The sequence below is a fragment of the Mixophyes fleayi genome, chromosome 2, assembly GCF_038048845.1.
Source record: "Mixophyes fleayi isolate aMixFle1 chromosome 2, aMixFle1.hap1, whole genome shotgun sequence".
Lineage (NCBI taxonomy): Eukaryota > Metazoa > Chordata > Amphibia > Anura > Limnodynastidae > Mixophyes > Mixophyes fleayi.
Window position 1 is genome coordinate 177,228,076 of NC_134403.1, and position 18,870 is coordinate 177,246,945.

The 18,870-nt window shown below is 40.8% G+C and overlaps 1 protein-coding gene across 2 annotated transcripts in view; it reads right to left on the minus strand.

Annotated features, from left to right (window-relative positions):
- Positions 1-231: 231 nt before the first annotated feature.
- The window catches only part of PHKG1 (phosphorylase kinase catalytic subunit gamma 1), a 54,224-nt gene continuing 35,585 nt past the window's right edge, over positions 232-18,870 (minus strand). For both annotated transcript variants that reach the window (XM_075195018.1, XM_075195019.1), the window contains 7 exons: positions 11,522-11,576; positions 5,658-5,723; positions 4,502-4,665; positions 3,789-3,879; positions 2,689-2,842; positions 1,883-2,008; positions 232-1,196 (listed from right to left, as the gene is read on the minus strand). In XM_075195018.1, the coding sequence (XP_075051119.1) occupies positions 945-1,196; positions 1,883-2,008; positions 2,689-2,842; positions 3,789-3,879; positions 4,502-4,665; positions 5,658-5,723; positions 11,522-11,576 (908 nt within the window). In that variant the 3' untranslated portion in view covers positions 232-944. The remainder of the gene's footprint in view (positions 1,197-1,882; positions 2,009-2,688; positions 2,843-3,788; positions 3,880-4,501; positions 4,666-5,657; positions 5,724-11,521; positions 11,577-18,870) is intronic.

Consider the following 18,870-nt stretch of genomic DNA (forward strand, 5'->3'; position numbering starts at 1 on the left):
TAAGTAATTATAGGAGCTGAAAGAAGGCGGCAAGAAGATGCAGAGATGAAGAAGAGAAGCAGAGAGGTAAGTTACTACTGCAGGGGTTAAATAGAACAGCGGATGGGGTGGCTAGAGAGAATGAGGGGCGTATTGGAGAGAAAAAAGGGTGCATCAAATGTTTGGTAGAGGATAGTTTAAAAATGGGGGTGCGGTCAGCAACAACAACAAAAAATAGCCATAAGCTAGGTGTAGACTGTTGTCCATATAGCCAATAATTTAATACAGACTACAAAGCAGCACCTGTATGAAGTTCCTTAGCCACTGACCTTGTGTAAACGCCTGTGACAATGCAGATCAAACACAATGACATATGACATGCGGTCGTTAACAAGTATTAACCTACATCAGAAAAATGCTGCCGCACCGCAAATGCTATTGGGATTGGGATCACTCTAACCAAAGTGTTCCATTCTCATATCCATGTACATGCTTTTACTAGTACTAAAAAAAGCTTGTATTTTAATTCCAGTGTGTATGAGGCCTAAAGTTTGTAAAGTAGTACACAACTGAAGGAAGAAAAATCAAAATGGTTTGGGAAGCTTATATCTTTCTTTTGGAAAGCTTTCATGACCATAAATATTAAAATTAGTTACATTGTGTTATACGTACTTTATTTTGGGTAGTTTTTGCTAATTCTGAAAATGTGCTGGATTGCAACATTCTCAATATAAGTCTACATACGAATTGTTTATTATGGTTTTTGCACTCATACACAAACATATAGTAATTTAAAAAAAAAAGTAGGCTGTGTTTTTATTACCTTGATTTGTTAAGTTGTATTGCATAAATATTGCATAAATATATTTACATACACACACATACATGTATTTGTATTCAAAATGCAGCCACTGTGTGTGTACTATTGTGCTGGCAAGTTTGTTTCTTCCACATGAAGCAACATCTTAAGATATACTGGACTCCGCAGCCAGGGATAGTAGAATGGCTTTTGCAGTGTTTTCAAAGAGAGCGGCTCTGTTCTGCTGTTCTCCCTTCTTCACCCAGTGTCCATAGATCCTGAATGCACAGGCATCGATCATCTTCCGGATGGGCCTAATTGCATACGGGTCCCTTACAACGATCTCCTTGGTAACTGGTTTCACTCTACGGTAGTAATGGTAAATACGGACGGAGGCCAGGACTGTTAAGCAGACCACCTGTAAAGACACATTATTTTACTCATTTAACCTTTCTTTCAGTGCACCAACTATTTTTGCCATGTTTAACTATTTCATTATTTTACAGTATTATTAAGAAATGCAAAGTGTATATGAATAGTGAATATGCCTTGAAAAACTACATACTATGCAGTTATTACAACAGATATGTATAGACTGCAAATACTTTTGTTTTGTTGCTTTATTAAGGAAAAATTAAATAAATTTAGCAACCATGGACGCTGGTCTAAGTTTAAAATAACTACATACAATAATTTTTCCATTTCAAATAAGCACCTTTATAGATTCTCTTAGACTCATTCACAAAATTACAAACCTGCACTACATCTCTTGTGCGTAACTGTCTGCTAAGGTGTATGCCCACATTGGAAGCACCCAAGTAAAAGGCGGATGCACCAATATTGGAAGGACATCCCGATTAGCGGATGACAAAAGGGGTGTGGCTTAACAGGAAAGAGGGTGGAGTTTTACGGTGATTTACACATTTGTGGACAAAGTTTGTTCGGAATGGGGGCGTGGCTTATTTGGTCCCGCTTTCGGGATTCTAAATATTGGGAGGTAAGCATTGGTTGAAGTGAGGAGCAAATATCTCATCATCAACAATCCACTGTTTTATCATCACAATGCAGTTGTCAGAAGTGTGTATGAAAGAAAATGACAATTACCTTAAACTTTCTGTATGGACTGAAGTGGCGCACCTCTTCTACTACATACTGCTGGAAGAAAGGATGAGCTAGGGCCTCATCTACTGTCAGACGTCTCTCGGGGTTCACCACTAAGAGTCTGGCTATCTGAAGAGAAAAGATGCTAGTTTCACTAATGTATAGTCTCTGATACTAATGTAAGTGTAGTGATAGGTAATCACTATCATTTGTAGATACATGGCGCATCATTTAGTGTTAGGAGTAAATCCAGGCAGAAAACCATGTTGCACTATAGAGTTAAAGGGCCTAATGTAAAATATGTGGTTAGTCTAGATGTGAGGGGCGTGTCATGGCTCAATTCCAAATCCCAATGTGAAAATTACTGACTTTTCATTGTTCACATCTGGGAGATAACAGGTGAAGTGTGAGCACAGAGGGGGGCAGGACCAGTCATTTTGGCCCCATCCCCGAGGCGTGGACGGGGCCAAAATGACGCAAATTCTGTCATGGAGGCTCTTAACCTGCCCACTTCACTAGGAAGTGAAGGGGTCCGGAGAATGGCCTGTGCCGGGAGTCTGGGAGACCTACCCAGAATTTGGGAGTCTCCTGGACATTACGTGACAGAGGGCAAATATGAAATAAAGATGCCTAGCTTCTCTGTGCTACATGCAAACACAGCCAGTATCTTTCCTGCATGCAAAACAGTATTGTATTTACACTCCTTGCATCGCAGCATGGTTTGCCAAGGTGCATATTTTTACCCTTTAGCTGGATTTGCACCTAATAGTAAATGAGGCCCATGATAAGAGATCACACTTGAGTTGTACCAGGTCTTTAACAGTGTCCGACCGATCGTCCCATTCTGGAGAACCAAACTCGTACTCTCCAGTCATAATCATCCGTAACATCAGCATCTGTTTCCTGTGCCAAAATGGCGGGGATCCAGCCAACAGGGTGTACATTATGACTCCACTGCTCCACCTGCAGGTGAGAAAGTCAATACTATATTTCATGTCTGTTTTATAAACATGCACAGTGAAGCACATTACCAAATGTTAACTAATATTGCATTAAATAAGTTATTTATAGCATACTGTTGGCCTCATTTACAAAGTGTACTAGCTGTGCACCGGTTCACAAATGTGGTCTGCACAGCACACTTCAAGGTACATGCTTATTTTCCAAGTATTTTCTTGGGAGACAGAAAAATATAAGAGGCACATTGTCTAAAGTATAAATATCACGTCAAAGTCCAACCTCCTATAACTTTAGTACAACACACTAACATTATCAATTTTTTATCCTAAAATTCTGCATATGGCTTAAATTAATTATAATTGTGAGGAGACATTCATACATGTCTGTGTAAAGCTTCTTCTTTTTTTTATTTTATTTTTATGTACAGTGCCTGGAGTGTGCCTATAAAAATAGGCAAAATTCACACATATGCAAAATTCATCTAAGTATAGGGCAAGACATAATCTCCGGCAGCTCCAAGCCGGTGCATGTATAAATCATTTTGCAGAGTGGGAAGGACTCTACCTCACTCAGCATAATGAAATCCTCTTTGGACTGATATGCAAAACTAGACACCTATGCGGCTACTCTCTGCTTTATAAAGTATGTCCTCACTCCGCCAACTCCTCCCAACAGCCGGTGAAAACCTCTGCTATGTAAACGCTGCTGTACTGCTCTGCACGTTCACATTGTACTAGATGCCCAGAGCAAACTGAATTATGTGATGTTACCAAACAAGATTTTGCTCGATTGCTTTCCACTTCGTAAATGAGGGCCTAAATATGCGGCTGACATTGCATAAAAAAGTCACCATCTATTCTACTTAATTTAATTAACATCATATATATTTCCTTGAATTGATTTTACTTAGACTTATTCAGCAGCTCGCAATTAAAAAACATTAACTTACATGTCAATTTCTTTACCATATCCTGGGTGGTTCTCATCCATAGAGCACTGAAGAATTTCAGGGGCCAGGTATCCTGGGGTGCCACATATTTCTTTATATAAAAAAAACCAACAATAATATACTACCATTTATAATAGAACTAGATTTCTGGAAGTTAAAAGTGGTGTTGTGTCTGATAAATATGTCTGTTTCACAGCGAAGACAAAATACAAACAATTGGCTAGAACAGTATTGTGTAATATGCTTTGGTCAAAGTATGTGTGGTTCTGTGAGCATGACACTGATGTTATTCATATGTTATGCCCTCCTCAGTCACCAGATCTGAACCCAATTGAGCATTTTCCACCACCATAAACCTGGTGTCGTTCTTGTGGAGGAATGTTGTAGCATTAATACTGCACAACTCCAGAGATTGTTAGGCTCAAAGCCATGGTGCATAGCGGTTGTATTGTCCCTGAGCCATATTAAGTAACTTTATATTGGTATTTCTATTGGGTTATTTTACACTACCTGTATGTAAGAGAAAAATTGTGTGGCAGAATTTAAAAATCCTCCTTTAAGCCTCTTTGCAATGTCATAATACATTGTATAGAATGGTTTCATAACCAACAACAATCACAACAAAGCTGTGTATCTTTATGACAATTATTGCCTGTAGTAACTTGCATGGTGCGTTAATGAAATTTCAGGAGCAATAGTGGACTGGGGCTTACCTTTTAGTCTATGTCCTTCAGGGATCTCACAAGAGAACCCAAAGTCTGTCAGTTTAATGTTCATGTCGTCATCCAGCAGAATATTCTCTGGTTTTAGGTCTCTGTGAACAATGTTCTTTGAATGCAGGAAGGCGACCACTTCAAACAGAGCTCGCATTATATTCCTGGCAGACATCATTTTAAGAGTTAACGGTTTAAATAATCATCACAACTTAATCTCTGTTTCAATGGCTTCACTGAGACTTGATTTTATTTACATATACATATCTACTATTATTCCAACTAAACCATAATACTTTGTTAATCATTTTCTATTATTAAAACTACAATGCCAAATTATTTATTCTTGCAAGGTTTGGATATTATTTAAACATTGGTATGTGGACTATATGTTTGGGGCTTTTATGTAATTGTTAAAATTGGGCCAGTTCTATGATAATAAAAAGGTTGGCTGTTGGGATAAGATCTGAGCTCTGTGGTTACAGAAGCAGCAGAGCGTATAGAAAGGGAATAGTGCACCCTGCCTCTGTGCTAAATTGTCACAGATATATGATTAGTATATAGGTGAATATAATGTAACTAAGGCCCAGAATGTTAGTAGGATTACAAACCATCAATCATTTCCTGACACTAAAGGTGTGTGAACCAATAAATAAGCACGTATGTAATACATTTCTATTTGCACAATTACAACTTATATTCAGCCTCGCACAACAAAGATCCAGCACACATTATAGTTATTGTCACTGCTCCCATAAAAACACTCCGCGCAACCATTTACAGGCTCCCACTTCCTGCTGGAGCTGCACATGGCAAAAAGAGTAAAGACATTACTGCAAAATCCAGTGTACTTCCACTCTAGGACTGCTTTCTCCATTAACTTCAGTAATTTAAAACATTTTAATTTTACCTCTACATTTAGCTTTATCCATGTCTTAAAATAATCCTGGTAGAGAGTACATGATACATTGTCACCACTGTGTAAGTGTATGTATACATACACAACTTCTATACTCAATCAGTGAACACATCGTTATGTGAACTCCGTACATCCATTTTGTTTAAATTAGTGGTACAACCTAGAGTTGTTTTTCATTCAAGAGCATTATACCATGAAATTAGTAGTGTCAGCTGACATAAGCCAGGAGATAAATACCTTGTTTCCTTCTCACTCATAGTAACTTTCTCTGTCAGGTAATCAAACAATTCCCCTCTTTTCATCCTGAAAACAGATAACCAAAGCATCTTCAATAATCCATTTTTAATTCTTTATTTTCTTTCTATTTCATTTATATATAAAGCAGAAATATATGTTTAATTTACAATTAAATTAATCACTTTATGACAATAACACACATACAGACATCCAAAAAAGCTTTCAGGAAATGTACATGTACATTAAGGGGCTGATGCCGAGTTGGCCATTTGTTTAGCATAAAATATGCAAATTTGTACTGCGAGGTGGAATGTGGAGGGGGGGGGGAGTGGTCAAACACATCCTGATTACAGTAAGGGTGCGTTCTCATCATTGCAACTGATGCAGACTCCCACAGAGACCAAGGGGTAAATGTATCAAAGTGCGATTTTGCAACTCCAGTGATTTTCTCAGGAGAGTTGAAACTCGCCGATGTATGAAGCTGAGTTTTCATACAAAATCACCAGAGTTTTGCTTCTGTCAAAATCGCTACTTGCAAAATCGCCAGAGATCAAACTCCCGACTGTTTGCCACTGCAGCTATACAAGTCTCCAATGTATGAAGCTGCGAGTAAGCAAACTCAGGAGAGTTTGCTTCAAAACACGCCAGATACAACACGCTGCTTGATAGCAGCGTGTTGTAGAAACACATCACTGTTACACTGCCCTGGCAGTGGCAACTAAAAGCACCAGCATACCCACGGCAGCCAGGGCATGTTGGCACTTGGAGAACCACAAGTGCCAACATGCCCTGACATCCCTGGCTTGCTGGGACCTAGGGAATCCAGCCCAGCGCTGAACAGCCTAGGGTTGGTTAGTCATTATGGCAGGGGGACCCCTGCCGCGCGTCCCCCTGCTATAGTGCCGCCAACCCTGGCTGGTTTGCCTAGTGCTGGTAAAGTGAAAATCAGGGGGACCCCACGCAAAATTTTTCCCCGATTTTCATGGGACCAGCACTAGTCAGGCAGCTCTAGGGTTAAGCCTGAATAGCGGGGGGACCTCACGCTTTTTTTTTTTTAAAACTTTTATCTGTTCTTTAACATTTTGACAGCTGCCGGAGCTCCGGCAGCTGTATGACAGGGGCAGTGTAACAGTGATGTGATTACAACTCACTGTTACAACACAGGAGCGTTTGCCAAACACAGGAGAGTTAGCTAAACTCGGGAGTGTTTACATCGCACAAAATCGCCAGAGATGACCAGCGATTTTGAACATGAGTGTCAAAATCGCAGCTTGATACATTTCCAGTTTTTTTTCCAAAACTCGCGGGTAAACACCTGCGATTTGCCGCGATTTAAATACGCTGGCAAACTCGCACTTTGATACATTTACCCCCAAGACATGCCTGTCAGTAGTCGTATAACGTGCAGGTGAAGATACTTGCACCAATGATGATGGTTCCCAGCAGTAGCTAGCAGCCTCTGCCTGGCTAATTGTGGATTACTCTCTGAAGTTGAAAGATGCTTTCTTCTTTGGCTATTTTATATGATTTTATGGACGCTTTAAAAAAAATATTTCTTTGCTACTTTCATTATTATATGAGAAGGAAGATTATACTTGCTTTATTATAGAGGTAGTGTTTTTATTTACAACAAACCTAATAGTGAATGCTTTTCTTGTGCTTATGACCTGGTTGTGTACAAGTGTATCTGACGTAAACCTGTGGCGTACGCTACTGTTTGTTACTTGCTGTGGTTTAGTCAAGTATTTTTGTAATCCTATAATTTCATTGACTGGCAACAATGTAACTACAGAACCCACTTATTTTACCGGTTGTTTTTGAGTCATTTTTGGCTCTGATCATTCCTTTACCGCTGCTTAACATTTCCAGAATACACTCCTTCCTCATGCTGGTTTCTCCAAACCAACTAATACTAGGCATTGATCACTGTAACCTTCTCTTAATCAGCCTTCCCTTCCAAAAATGATCTTCTCTGCAGTCTACCTTCACACTGTCACCACACTCATCCACACTTGTGTAGTTGCTCCTTATCCACTTCTCCTCAATGCCTACCCATACACTAGCCTCCCAAATCAAGTTCAAAGTTTTATTCATTACTTCCAAAGCTGTCCATCACTAACCTTCCTGCTTGTCCATTGCACTCCAACAACAGGGGAGCACACAGGGGGGGGTTTCTGGTTCTCCAGAAACCCCTCTCCTCCGCAAAGAACAGTGTCCTACATAGTGGCAGTGTACTATACAGCAGCCGCGACGCTGTCAAAGAAGCATCCGTGGCAGTGCTGTATTGTAGTACAATACAGCACCGCCGTGGACACTTCTTTGACAGCGCCGCGGCTGCTGTTCAGTGCAGTGCCGCCGAAATGGAGCTGCTGCACATGCGTGGCCGCATGCGCAGCAGCTCTCTCTATATGTTTTTTTGGGGGAAACCCCCCCTTAAAAACGCTGCGTGCGCCGCTTAACAATGACTGCTAATATCTTCTCTTATGTTCTCTTCTCACCAACATCTTCAAGACTTTCTCCGCTGAGCCTTTTCTGTGGCTCCCCATACCTCTGGGCATTTGACTCTTTTAATTTAACATTCTTCCAATGGTCCTTCAGCCTCTAAATCCTCTTCAACTTCCCTTCTCTCTGTTTTCCTGCACCTCTTGCCGAAAGACCTTCTGCCTACTCTTCTACACTATGGCGCAGGGCCTATCTAACTGTTGTAGTGGTTTGTGTAGGTAGGTTAATATGTTTATGAATTTCACAGTTTGTAATCTCCCCATTTGTACAGGGTTGCACAATATGTTGGTGCTTTACAGAATAATAGTAACAATTACATCAGAATTCTATATTTTGTGACATATTTCATCTTTTGATTTTGGCCTATTGCTTCTTAGAAAAGAAAATTGTTCTATAGTTTCCAATATGAGGCTCATTTAGAGTTACACGCATTTGCTTCAAAAGCACAGGCGTAAAATACACTGTGCAAAAAGTGCATTTACATGTTTATTTTGAGATGCACATATCTTAAAATACATGTATTTCAAAATAAACACTTAAATGCATCCACATGAAGATACATTTAAAGTGCATTAAGATAGGCTTTAGTTGTATCATTATGCGTAGGAATATTCAAGACACCATCCATGATCATCAACTTGATAATGAATAATGATTTTATAGTGGAAAAAAAAAGTAATCCAAGCTCCAGTGCTCTTAGTTTAGGGCAGTTGTGGCAACTGTGGTGTTATGAACAGCGTATAGTCCCTCCACAAAAGCTGCAACCAACACTAGGCTATGCCAGGCTGGTCTGATGATGCTGTGAAAGGGAATCCTGCAGCGAGAGGACCCCATGTCATAATGTCACACATCCCAGCCTGTTCAGCATGGGCCTGAATACCTACGAAATTGAGGTCTCAAAAAAAATGGAAGAAACAGCCTGTACCCAAAGCACCGGGGCTTCTCCCATCAACCCTGCCAGTTTGTTTGAACCCCATAATATGCTAAGAAATCACATGTATATAACATGAAGAAAAATTGGTACAATTTAGATGATTTCACATAAAAAAGCTGAGCAGTATAATTAAGCTCTGTAGCAGGTGCACTAATTTCTACACATAGATATGTTAATGTTACTAGGCCATTGCATAGGCCATCTAAAATGTCAGGAACTAAATGTGCCCAGAGCTCTTATAACAAGCTGTCATTTGCATCCTAGCCGGCAGATAGAGCAGAATGTAAAAATAACATGGACGGATAAGTTTAACAGGTCCCTGTGAAGGGTACAGTGACATCTGAGCTTGTAATAGCTGACAGTGAGAGTTCCCTAAGGACAACTGTTATACAGACAAGTAGGCAGGAGCTGTACCCACCAATGTGTAGAATGTCTTTGAGAGAATCGTACAGAACAATTTGGCATTGGCAAATAGCATATACTCATGAGAAGGACATTCATAAACTTCTCATTCAATTGTTGATGTGTAAAGTCCTAGAGATTCTCTATGTTCTGGAAGGAAGTGCTGCTGGATGAGTCTAGTACTATCATGATCCTGTGGAAGTATCAGACACTGCAGAGAAAACCGGCCATTGTAGTAAGCACGCATACTAACTGCTTCAATCACAGTAAATACACAAGTTCCATTATTTGAAGTATACAAGTTAGTATAACAAGTATTTTCATTGCATGAACATATTTCAAATTCACTTCAAGTTTCCCCAACAGTATGACTGTAATCTTGAGGTGTAAATGCTAGTACTTTTACTTCCTTTTTATATACAGAGTTGCGCTGTAGCACAAAAAACAATTGCAACATGTAGATTATTGTTTGGCTCAGGAAGGACTATGCTCCTAGTGAATTAATTTCCATAGTTGCAAAAAGCAATATGTCTGTTTAGACATTGTACTGGTCAGGAGTTTGTGAGACTTGTTCCATTTATTATCGCAGTGAATCAAGACACAAGATATTCAGGGCCTGATTCATTAAGGGACGGAAAACCAATGTATTGTGCTTTTTTTTAATAACACACATAAATCTGGCATACACACGTCTGTATTAAACAGATACGTCTGTTGATGAATACGGATCTAGGTCCGTTCTGCTCTAACAGACAATACAATGCAGAAATTTGCCCAATACATATGTGGGATATAAAGTCCCAAAAGAATGCACAGAAAAAAAACTACTCAATTGCTGTCACCCGTTAATAATATAGTCATTAATGACAAAATCTAAAATAAAAATGTTTTCTGTTCCCCCCCACAAAATATATTTATTAGGATGTTATGAATGTCTACCATACATAAAATGCATTATTACAGTTGCTCCTGACTGCATACACAGCCGTTATCACTAGTAATCACCACTTACACCAGACCTGTAGTTGGTGCAAGTGATACAACAGAAAACCACGTACCTTTGAGATGCCCAAGGCTTGAATCCAACGCTGCTGCACACTTGAGCTTGGCATGCCCTTACTGTACAATGACTACGAGCATACGCCCGTTCCCCTCCCCGTTCTGCACATGAAAGTATAGGCTGTCGTAAGGGTCCTGTGTGCTTGAAGATTACTTGGATGTTGCTATGGTCTCTGGCATATGGTTTGTTTCTGGGCATGCACAGAGCGATTTTACACAACATTCCGCATTAATCTGCTGTTATGTGCCTTAATAAATCAGGTCCTCTGTGTGTAAGAAAGTAAGATATATGTATTCTTACTTCTTTGTGTTGTATTATTAGAATTATCATTAAATATGTATATGACAAAAGACAAAGTTCTAGCTGTCAAATGCTGGTTCTAATTACGTTCTGAGGAACATCGCGGCTAATTGAATCTGCCAGATTGAGTCTTAAGTAATTAACTGCTCGTTATCATAAGGTGCATGCCCTATTAAATTAGTTACTGTGATGGTGCTATGGGTTTCAGTTTAGTGTAATACTTTTAAGCTGGAAATATTCAAAACCTTCCAATTTAGTCACCCACGTGCATGGTCAGATTGGACTCTGTGTGCCCAGGCAGTTTACCCCTGTGTCTCAAGCTATCTACCCTTTGTAATTGTCTTCACCTCTTATTTTCACTCCTGTTCTGCAATAGTTATGTGATCTTATTCTTAACCTTCATGTCCTGCAGACAAGACCAGCATAACTTGGATACACTTCTACACCATGTTATATCTCACAATTCCTCTTGTTGGTTACAAGGTTGGACATGAGCCTCTATTTTATTTTGTTTAATTTTGTTTATGTTTACTGTCTTCACAATATTTATTGTGTTGTAGAATGTATTGGAAGTTATAAATACTTGTTAATAATAATAATAATAATAATAATAATAATAATAATAATAATCACTGTATAACAAACAACACATTATACTGTACTTACAGGTCAAAAACCAGAAAGAAGAATGTGTTGGACTCAAAGCTGTCCTTCAGCTGGACTGTAATGAATAAAAGTAGGACCACATGTTAATAGGCTTCATATTTCTTTCATTCTCCTGTACTGGAAATCTGCATGTCTAGGGGGTAAATGTATCAATATGCGGGTTCTTCAACACCCGCGTGTTCAGCCTCTTCCGCGATTAAATTTCAAGCGGCGCTGCATTGTAAAGGGTTAACTTCCCTTTACAATGCAGCGCCGCTTGAAATTTAATCGCGGAAGAGGCTGAACATGCGGGTGTTGAAGAACCCGCATATTGATACATTTACCCCTAGGTCTATCTTAGGAAAAGCATTTATGGGACATAATATTGTAAAATGTCTTCATTTGAAAACATTTTAATGTTTTTGTACATTTGTGTTTTTAATATTTTACATCTAGTACTTAGGTTCCGCTAATTATACAATATGAGGATAATGTAAATTATAAGTTCTGTGACTTCATAAAAGAAGGAACACCAAGATAATATGAAATATCTTTATAATCTATAGCATATAAAATGGTACTGCTTGAAATACACATGTAGAGTAAAGTTATCACTAGATGTTGTGAACACTTGTACGCGGTGCATTATTATTCCACATATACAGGTATGGGGCCTGTTATCTGGACCCTGTTATCCAGAACGTTCCTGAATCTGGAAAGGAGAAACACATAATTATTGTTGCAGTTAGGAGGGAGGAAGGGGGGCGAAGTCTTTCCATACAGGCTAAAATAGACTATAGAACTAAGTGCAGATTATTTTCAAGATACCAGGAAGGGTATTCAGATCCCTTTATACAAAGATATGTGTGCTTTGTGCTGGCAAGTAAACTTTAAAGTGCCACTAATCCTAAAATACGAAATAGCTGTTGAACAAATATCTATACATACTTGGGTATTTGCCTTTTCCCGGAGTTAGCACATAAGTAAATATACACAGTTCAGAAATTTCAGTGTAATCACTAGGAACTGGTTTTATTTTGCAGATGCACGACAAGATAATAACAAATTATACTAATAAGTATTGCTAGACTTGCACTTTATAATATAGCTGTCTGTAGCCCCTAACTTAAAGTGGAAAGACTTTGTACCTAGTCCACATGGTACAAAACACAAACTCACTCTGCACAGGGCTTTGGTCAGGTTGTCTCTTACAGGCAGGGCTTTCTTAATGCATGGGCATGCTAGGCAGTTGACCAGGGACCCCATGAGCATAGGGGCCCTATAGGCTTGCTAACTTTTTAGTGTATCATTTCGGGAGATTTATTCAGAACCTTCAAACCCTCTTTGTTAAAACGTTTAGGTGGACTAATCACCTAAGTATCAGCTGTTATCTGTACATCCGATGTTGCTGTTCAGAATACATATTTTGACCTTGACGTAAACAACGTACACATACTAATTGTATATAAGTGGGTGAGTGGCTGTGTAGGTAGGGCCTTAGTGCACTGCTTCGCCCGGGGGTCTATAATGTTGTTAAGACGGCCCTGCTCACAAGACCTCTGTCTTTACCACAGGCTGAAAGCAGTGGCCATAATTAGTAACATGTTTTTTTACCAGAGCTGCAGGCTCTAACTTGACTCCTAATTTAAGCCCATTTCCCTGCCACATAACCAACAGCTCTGCCCCCATCCCAGACTCTATATTGGAGACATAAGGCTTGCTGAACACACATGTCAAATCAAAACAAGCATGAAAACTGACAATCCCTTACAATATATAAAAATATATGTATAAGAAATTAATAAAATTTATAAAAGTATATTTTACAACCATCGGCACCCTCCTGTCTGACATGCTTTCAGTCACTTACAGCTGGAGGCGTCAATAGTGAAGTTGAGTGATACGTTCTATTCATAATGCAGGATTTTGCAATATCGTGACTTTTCATATTGTGTGTAGAGTAGACCATATCTCTCAGTTTACCTATTAGCGAGTCTGACTGCAAATAATGAAAAACATGTTTTGCTGAATTTGGAGCTCGGGACTGAACCAGAAAGAGAAGTGTTCACCCCTGCTGCCACACTAGGTAAATATGTATATTTGTGTGCATGTATTTATACGAGTGTTATAATATACCCCCGCACTATGCAATATAAGAATATTAGAAACCACTTTAGAAGCATGTGATCTATATATCAACACCATTTATTTATATATAGCGCCACTGATTCCGCAGCGCTGTACAGAGAATTCATTCACATCAGTCCCTGCTCCATTGGAGCTTACAACACACACACACACACACACACACACACACACACACACACACACACACACACACACACACACACACACACACAATGTTCATGACCCCAGCACTGTGAGGCAAAAGTGCTAACCACTTAGCCCCTGTTAGGAACTCCCAAGTCAGTACAGTGAAACTCGGGAACTACTCAGAAGGACAGGTGTTCGCTGGAGCCCCTAGTGGTGGGGACAGACTGGGCTGCGGGCCGACCGAGGGTCGAGTAACGTATACTGACTTAAAGGAGTTCCCAGGAGTGGAGTGATTGGTGGACTGTAGTATAAGAAGAATCCTAGGTCAAAAGGTCACAGGCACAGATGCAATATCCAAGGGCAAGCGAAGGGTCAAACTCACAGGCAGAGAAGCAAAATCCGAATTCCAGGCAAAAGGTCAAGGTCAGAAGAGAAGGGTCACAGGTCCAATAACAAGCAGGGGTCAAAACACGGGTAGTCAAATCCAAGGTAGCAGGAACCAAAATGGATAGCACAAGCAGGCAGCAGTACTGAGGACAGAACGCTATAACCGGCAGTGAGGCTGCAGACCTCACTGCCCTAAATACCACAAGCCACCAATCAGAGCCTAGCTCTGAGTCTCACACAGCCCCCATGATAATTACATTAATCAGCCCACAGGCTGTGTTAAATTACGCGCATGCGCCCGGCCACTAGTACCGCCGGGACGCAGCGCTAGATTATCAGCGTCGGACCGTTGCCTTGGCAACGGCCGACCAGGAAGCGGAGGTGACGTCCCGGTCGTGAAGGTGACGGCCGGGACGCTAGCAGAACCAGGAGACGAGCCGCGGCGGCTCGTAACAGCCCCCATGCTGCCCATATATACTTTATATTGTCATGGAAATCCCTGGGCACTTCTAATACACTTATGGTTACTTATGGTTATATGCATATTAAACATATTTGAAATAGCGTTGTGGAGTATCACTATGTATTCATTATTAATACTTAAGTATTACTATGCAGCCTATATGGCCCAGTGTGCACAATGGCAGTCCACCCTGGATTGATATGGAGGTGTGGGTTGATATAGAATATCTCCCCACACCCTTATACCTTTGTGGGGTCAAATATGAAAGTTAGACTTAAAGTTTAAGCAACCTTACGAACTTGGGGTCCTTTCCATCTTTTTCAGAACTTCAAGAATAATATGGGACCTCAATGGGGCAGTTTCACCAATACTTGAAGATTAGCACTTCTATCAATCCTGCAGAGATTGTCTATCTCAGCAACCACTCATCTTCAACTCTATACAATAGAATGCTAATATCGTCGAGCGTATTTTGGGAAGGAACTCGATTCAGGAGAATGGACTGATATTTGGGAAGGGGTAATGAAATCCTCCATAAATGTTTCTGATCACTGCTGTAGGAAGCGTGTTTAGGAAGGGTCCTTCCTGCATATCTGGTGGAGCTATCCTAAACTACAGCCCCTATGCTCGCAGATAAAACCCTTCATTTTTTCAGTCACAGGTTCTGATTCTATTTTATACAAAATACATTTTACTGTCTCTTCCCATTTTAGAGGTTTCTAAATACCAAAACCAGCTCATTAGACATGTAATTGAGCTGAGAATGTGCCTGACTGTTGTGGCTTGGAAAATCATCCCTTCTCTATCAATCAAAATTGTCACACATACCAAATGGAATACATGACCAGTATTTTGAGAGACTCATCTTCCTCTTTACAAAACTTGGATAATCTGGGTTTCTTTCCATAATCACACTATGCTTAACTTCTGATTTGCATTTCTCCCTAGGAGTACCCCTCTCACTTCAGCCTCTGAATGGATGTCCCACCCACCTTTCTTTGGCTTCCTCCTCCTCTCTCCCTGTACGCTCATTCTCTAACCATCTCCACCCCCTCCACCACCACCACATTATTTTATTGTTTACCGTTTCTTGCATTGATTGTCCTGTTTTACTTATGGGCTCTTACTCTTGTGCCATTTACTTTTTATTGCAAGGTATTTATCTTCAGGATTTACTTTGAATGTAATATGGCATGTGTGCACTTAGGGGGGTGGGGGGTTCTAGTTGCCCAGAAACCCCCCTGTCACTGTGTTAGAATCACCCATGGGGCTGCCGGAAAGCTGCATTTTTTTTTCTTCTTTAAAAAAAAGTGGGCGGACCAGGAATCCGTTCTTTCTTCTTACTGTGTGACTGTAGGGTCTGTGCAGCTTATTGTTGCAGTGGAAGGACCCTACTGACAGCCCTGCAGGAACAGAGGAAGGAGATTGTGGCTCCCACACTGCACTACTGAAAATTGCAAGAGGAAAGTGAAAGTATATTAAGTAAGAGAAGAGACAGAGGAATGGATAGAGGGATAACTTAATGAGAGGGGTGGGGGGTAAAGAGAGTTAGATGAAGATAAAGGATAATGATAGAACGGAAGGGGATGCCCTTCCTCAATACTATGGTCTATGTATGCTATTAAACACAGCATATCCTTTACTCAGAGGAGCAGCCAACTGTCTTCACCTACAATTTTTCCCAGCCCACTCCTGACTTCTGTCTCCCCCCATGTTTGTGTCTACTGTGTGTCTGTCTCTATCAGCTTCCTCTATCTCTGTGGTGTCATGTGTACCCCTCTTTAGCTCCCTCTGTATCCCCATGTGTGCCCCCCTTTGTGTATGTGTGCATACTCTCTCCCCTTGTGTTTATGTCCATCTCTGTATTCCCATTAATGTGCCTGTGACTTTCTAGGTGTGTTTCTCTGCCCCCCCCCCCCTTCTCCTTGTGATTGTCTGTCTCTAGCTACATTGTGGATGTCTGCCCCTTTATTTGCCTCCCCTTTGAGTGTATGACTGCCTCCTTTTGCCCTCTCATTACATCTGTGTGCCAGGTGTGCACTTCGGGGTATTTTTCTGTTGCCCATCCCCTTGCACTCAAATCAAAACATCCTGTGCGGTATGCTGAAGCAACTGCGCGGTATGCTGAAGCAACTGTGCGGTATACTGAAGCTGTCTGCGGCCGTGGAGAGTTCAGTGAGAAAGAAAGGGGCGCATGTATGATTTCATCCCCGTGACATGACGCAGCCTGAGCATAACACAGTAGAGATGGCACCCCTTATACCCCCACAACACGGACAACAGGATTTCTGCTGAGATTAATTAAGCTTATTATTAAGCTTTAAACTATATTACAGACACCTATTTATCAATATGGCCCGTACTCCATAAGTAGGAGTTTTTGGAAACCCCCTTCTTGAAATCCTGCGTTTGCCCTTGTATGGGGTAGATATACTAAGGGGTAGTTTTTTTGTGGTTTATAAACCATCACACATTGAATGCGGTTTTCATTCAAAAACACAAGATTTACTATCCTCCGCATGCTGTGTGAGCTATCTCACCTGTCTGAAACTTGTCTATTTTTTTATTACTAAAAAAGTGATTTGACAAACTGCCATTTAATATATGGTTTGTATGCCTCCCATGTATAAATCAAGATGACGACTTTAAATCTTGCTGTTTAAAACCACACACTTTTATGTGCGGTTTGCCCTCAGTAAATCGCTAATTCTACAAACCACACATAAAAACACCAGAAAAGATTATTATTATTATTATTTTTATTATTATTATTAATTTTTATTTATAGGGCGCCACTAGGTGTCCGTAGCGCCGTACAGGGACAAACAAAATTACAATACGAGGTGAGACAGCACAGTACAGTAAACAATAAGCACAGTAACTCAGTGAGCTCAAAGCACAGCTAGGGGCGGGGGGGAGGGGAGAGGGGAAGGTCCGCATACGACGGAGCCCAGTAGGGAGGGCACGGATGACAGGGAAACCCCCAGAGGAGAGAGGAGGGAGCAAGAGGGGACGGGGGAAGAGGGTCCTCGAGGAGGAGGGCTAGGTAGCTGGAGAGCAGAGTTAAAAGTGGTGAAGACAGGAGGAGCGATGACCCTGCTCAAAGGAGCGTACAATCTAAGGGGTGGGGTAGACAGACAGAGAGACTCGGGGGAGAGAGGGAGAAAAGGAAGAACGGAGGATAAGGATAAGGGAAGGGGAATGAAGAGGCAGAAGAAAAGGTAGGAAGTTAAGTGGGAGACTGGAAGGCTTTAAGAAAAAGGTGGGTTTTTAAAGCCCGTTTGAAACTGGACAGATTAGGGGAAGTTCTGATGGAGGGAGGGAGCTTGTTACAGTAGAGGGGGGCAGCGCGGGCGAAGTCTTAAATACGCGCATGGGAGGAGGTGATCAGGGGGGAAGAGAGGCGAGGGTCATTGGCAGATCGGAGGGGGCGGGATGGAGCGTGAATAGAGAGGAGGGTGGAGATGTAGGGTGCAGTGGAGTTGGCGAGGGCCTTGTATGTAAGAGTGAGGAGCTTGAAGAGGATTCTGTAGGGGAAGGGGAGCCAGTGAAGGGATTGGTAGAGGGGGGAAACAGACGAGGAACGTCGAGAAAGAAAGATAAGCCTAGCAGCTGCGTTAAGTACAGATCGAAGGGGAGCAAGATGCAATTTAAACAAAACACAGGTTAGTAAATCAACCCGTATATATCCTTAATTCCATATGTTTGCTCACTATATTTTCCTGTTGCTTTCACCACATTTTTGATACCGTTAATTAACAGACCTAAAAAATAAATAAAAGGTTATAGAGTTGTGATTGTGGAAAATAGGGTCAAGCTAGGGAATACTAAATAGTTTTTTTTATATCTATTATACATATTTGCACATTTTATACCATAAACACACAATATTCCACAATTATGGTCAAATTTGGTTAACGATTTTGTGACATCAAAGGACAATTAAGTCACAATTGTCATGTTTTCCTTTGCCCCCTGTAGATTTTCAATCTCAAAAATCTATTTCTGTCAATATTTGCAGATCTAAAAATCTCTATAGCTTATTAATAACTTTTAAATAAGGAAACCTGTAGTTTAGGTTGAAGGTGCTCTATGTACAGCCATAGACCAGTAGGTTCCCCTGTTTATTTTGCTTCACAGCAAAGTTTATGAAAACCTCTGCACAAGACTGAGAGTTTACTTTGGGTATAACAACCAGTTGCTGTACTCCTGTCTCCCCCGATAGAGTTACATAGTCCCTTACTGA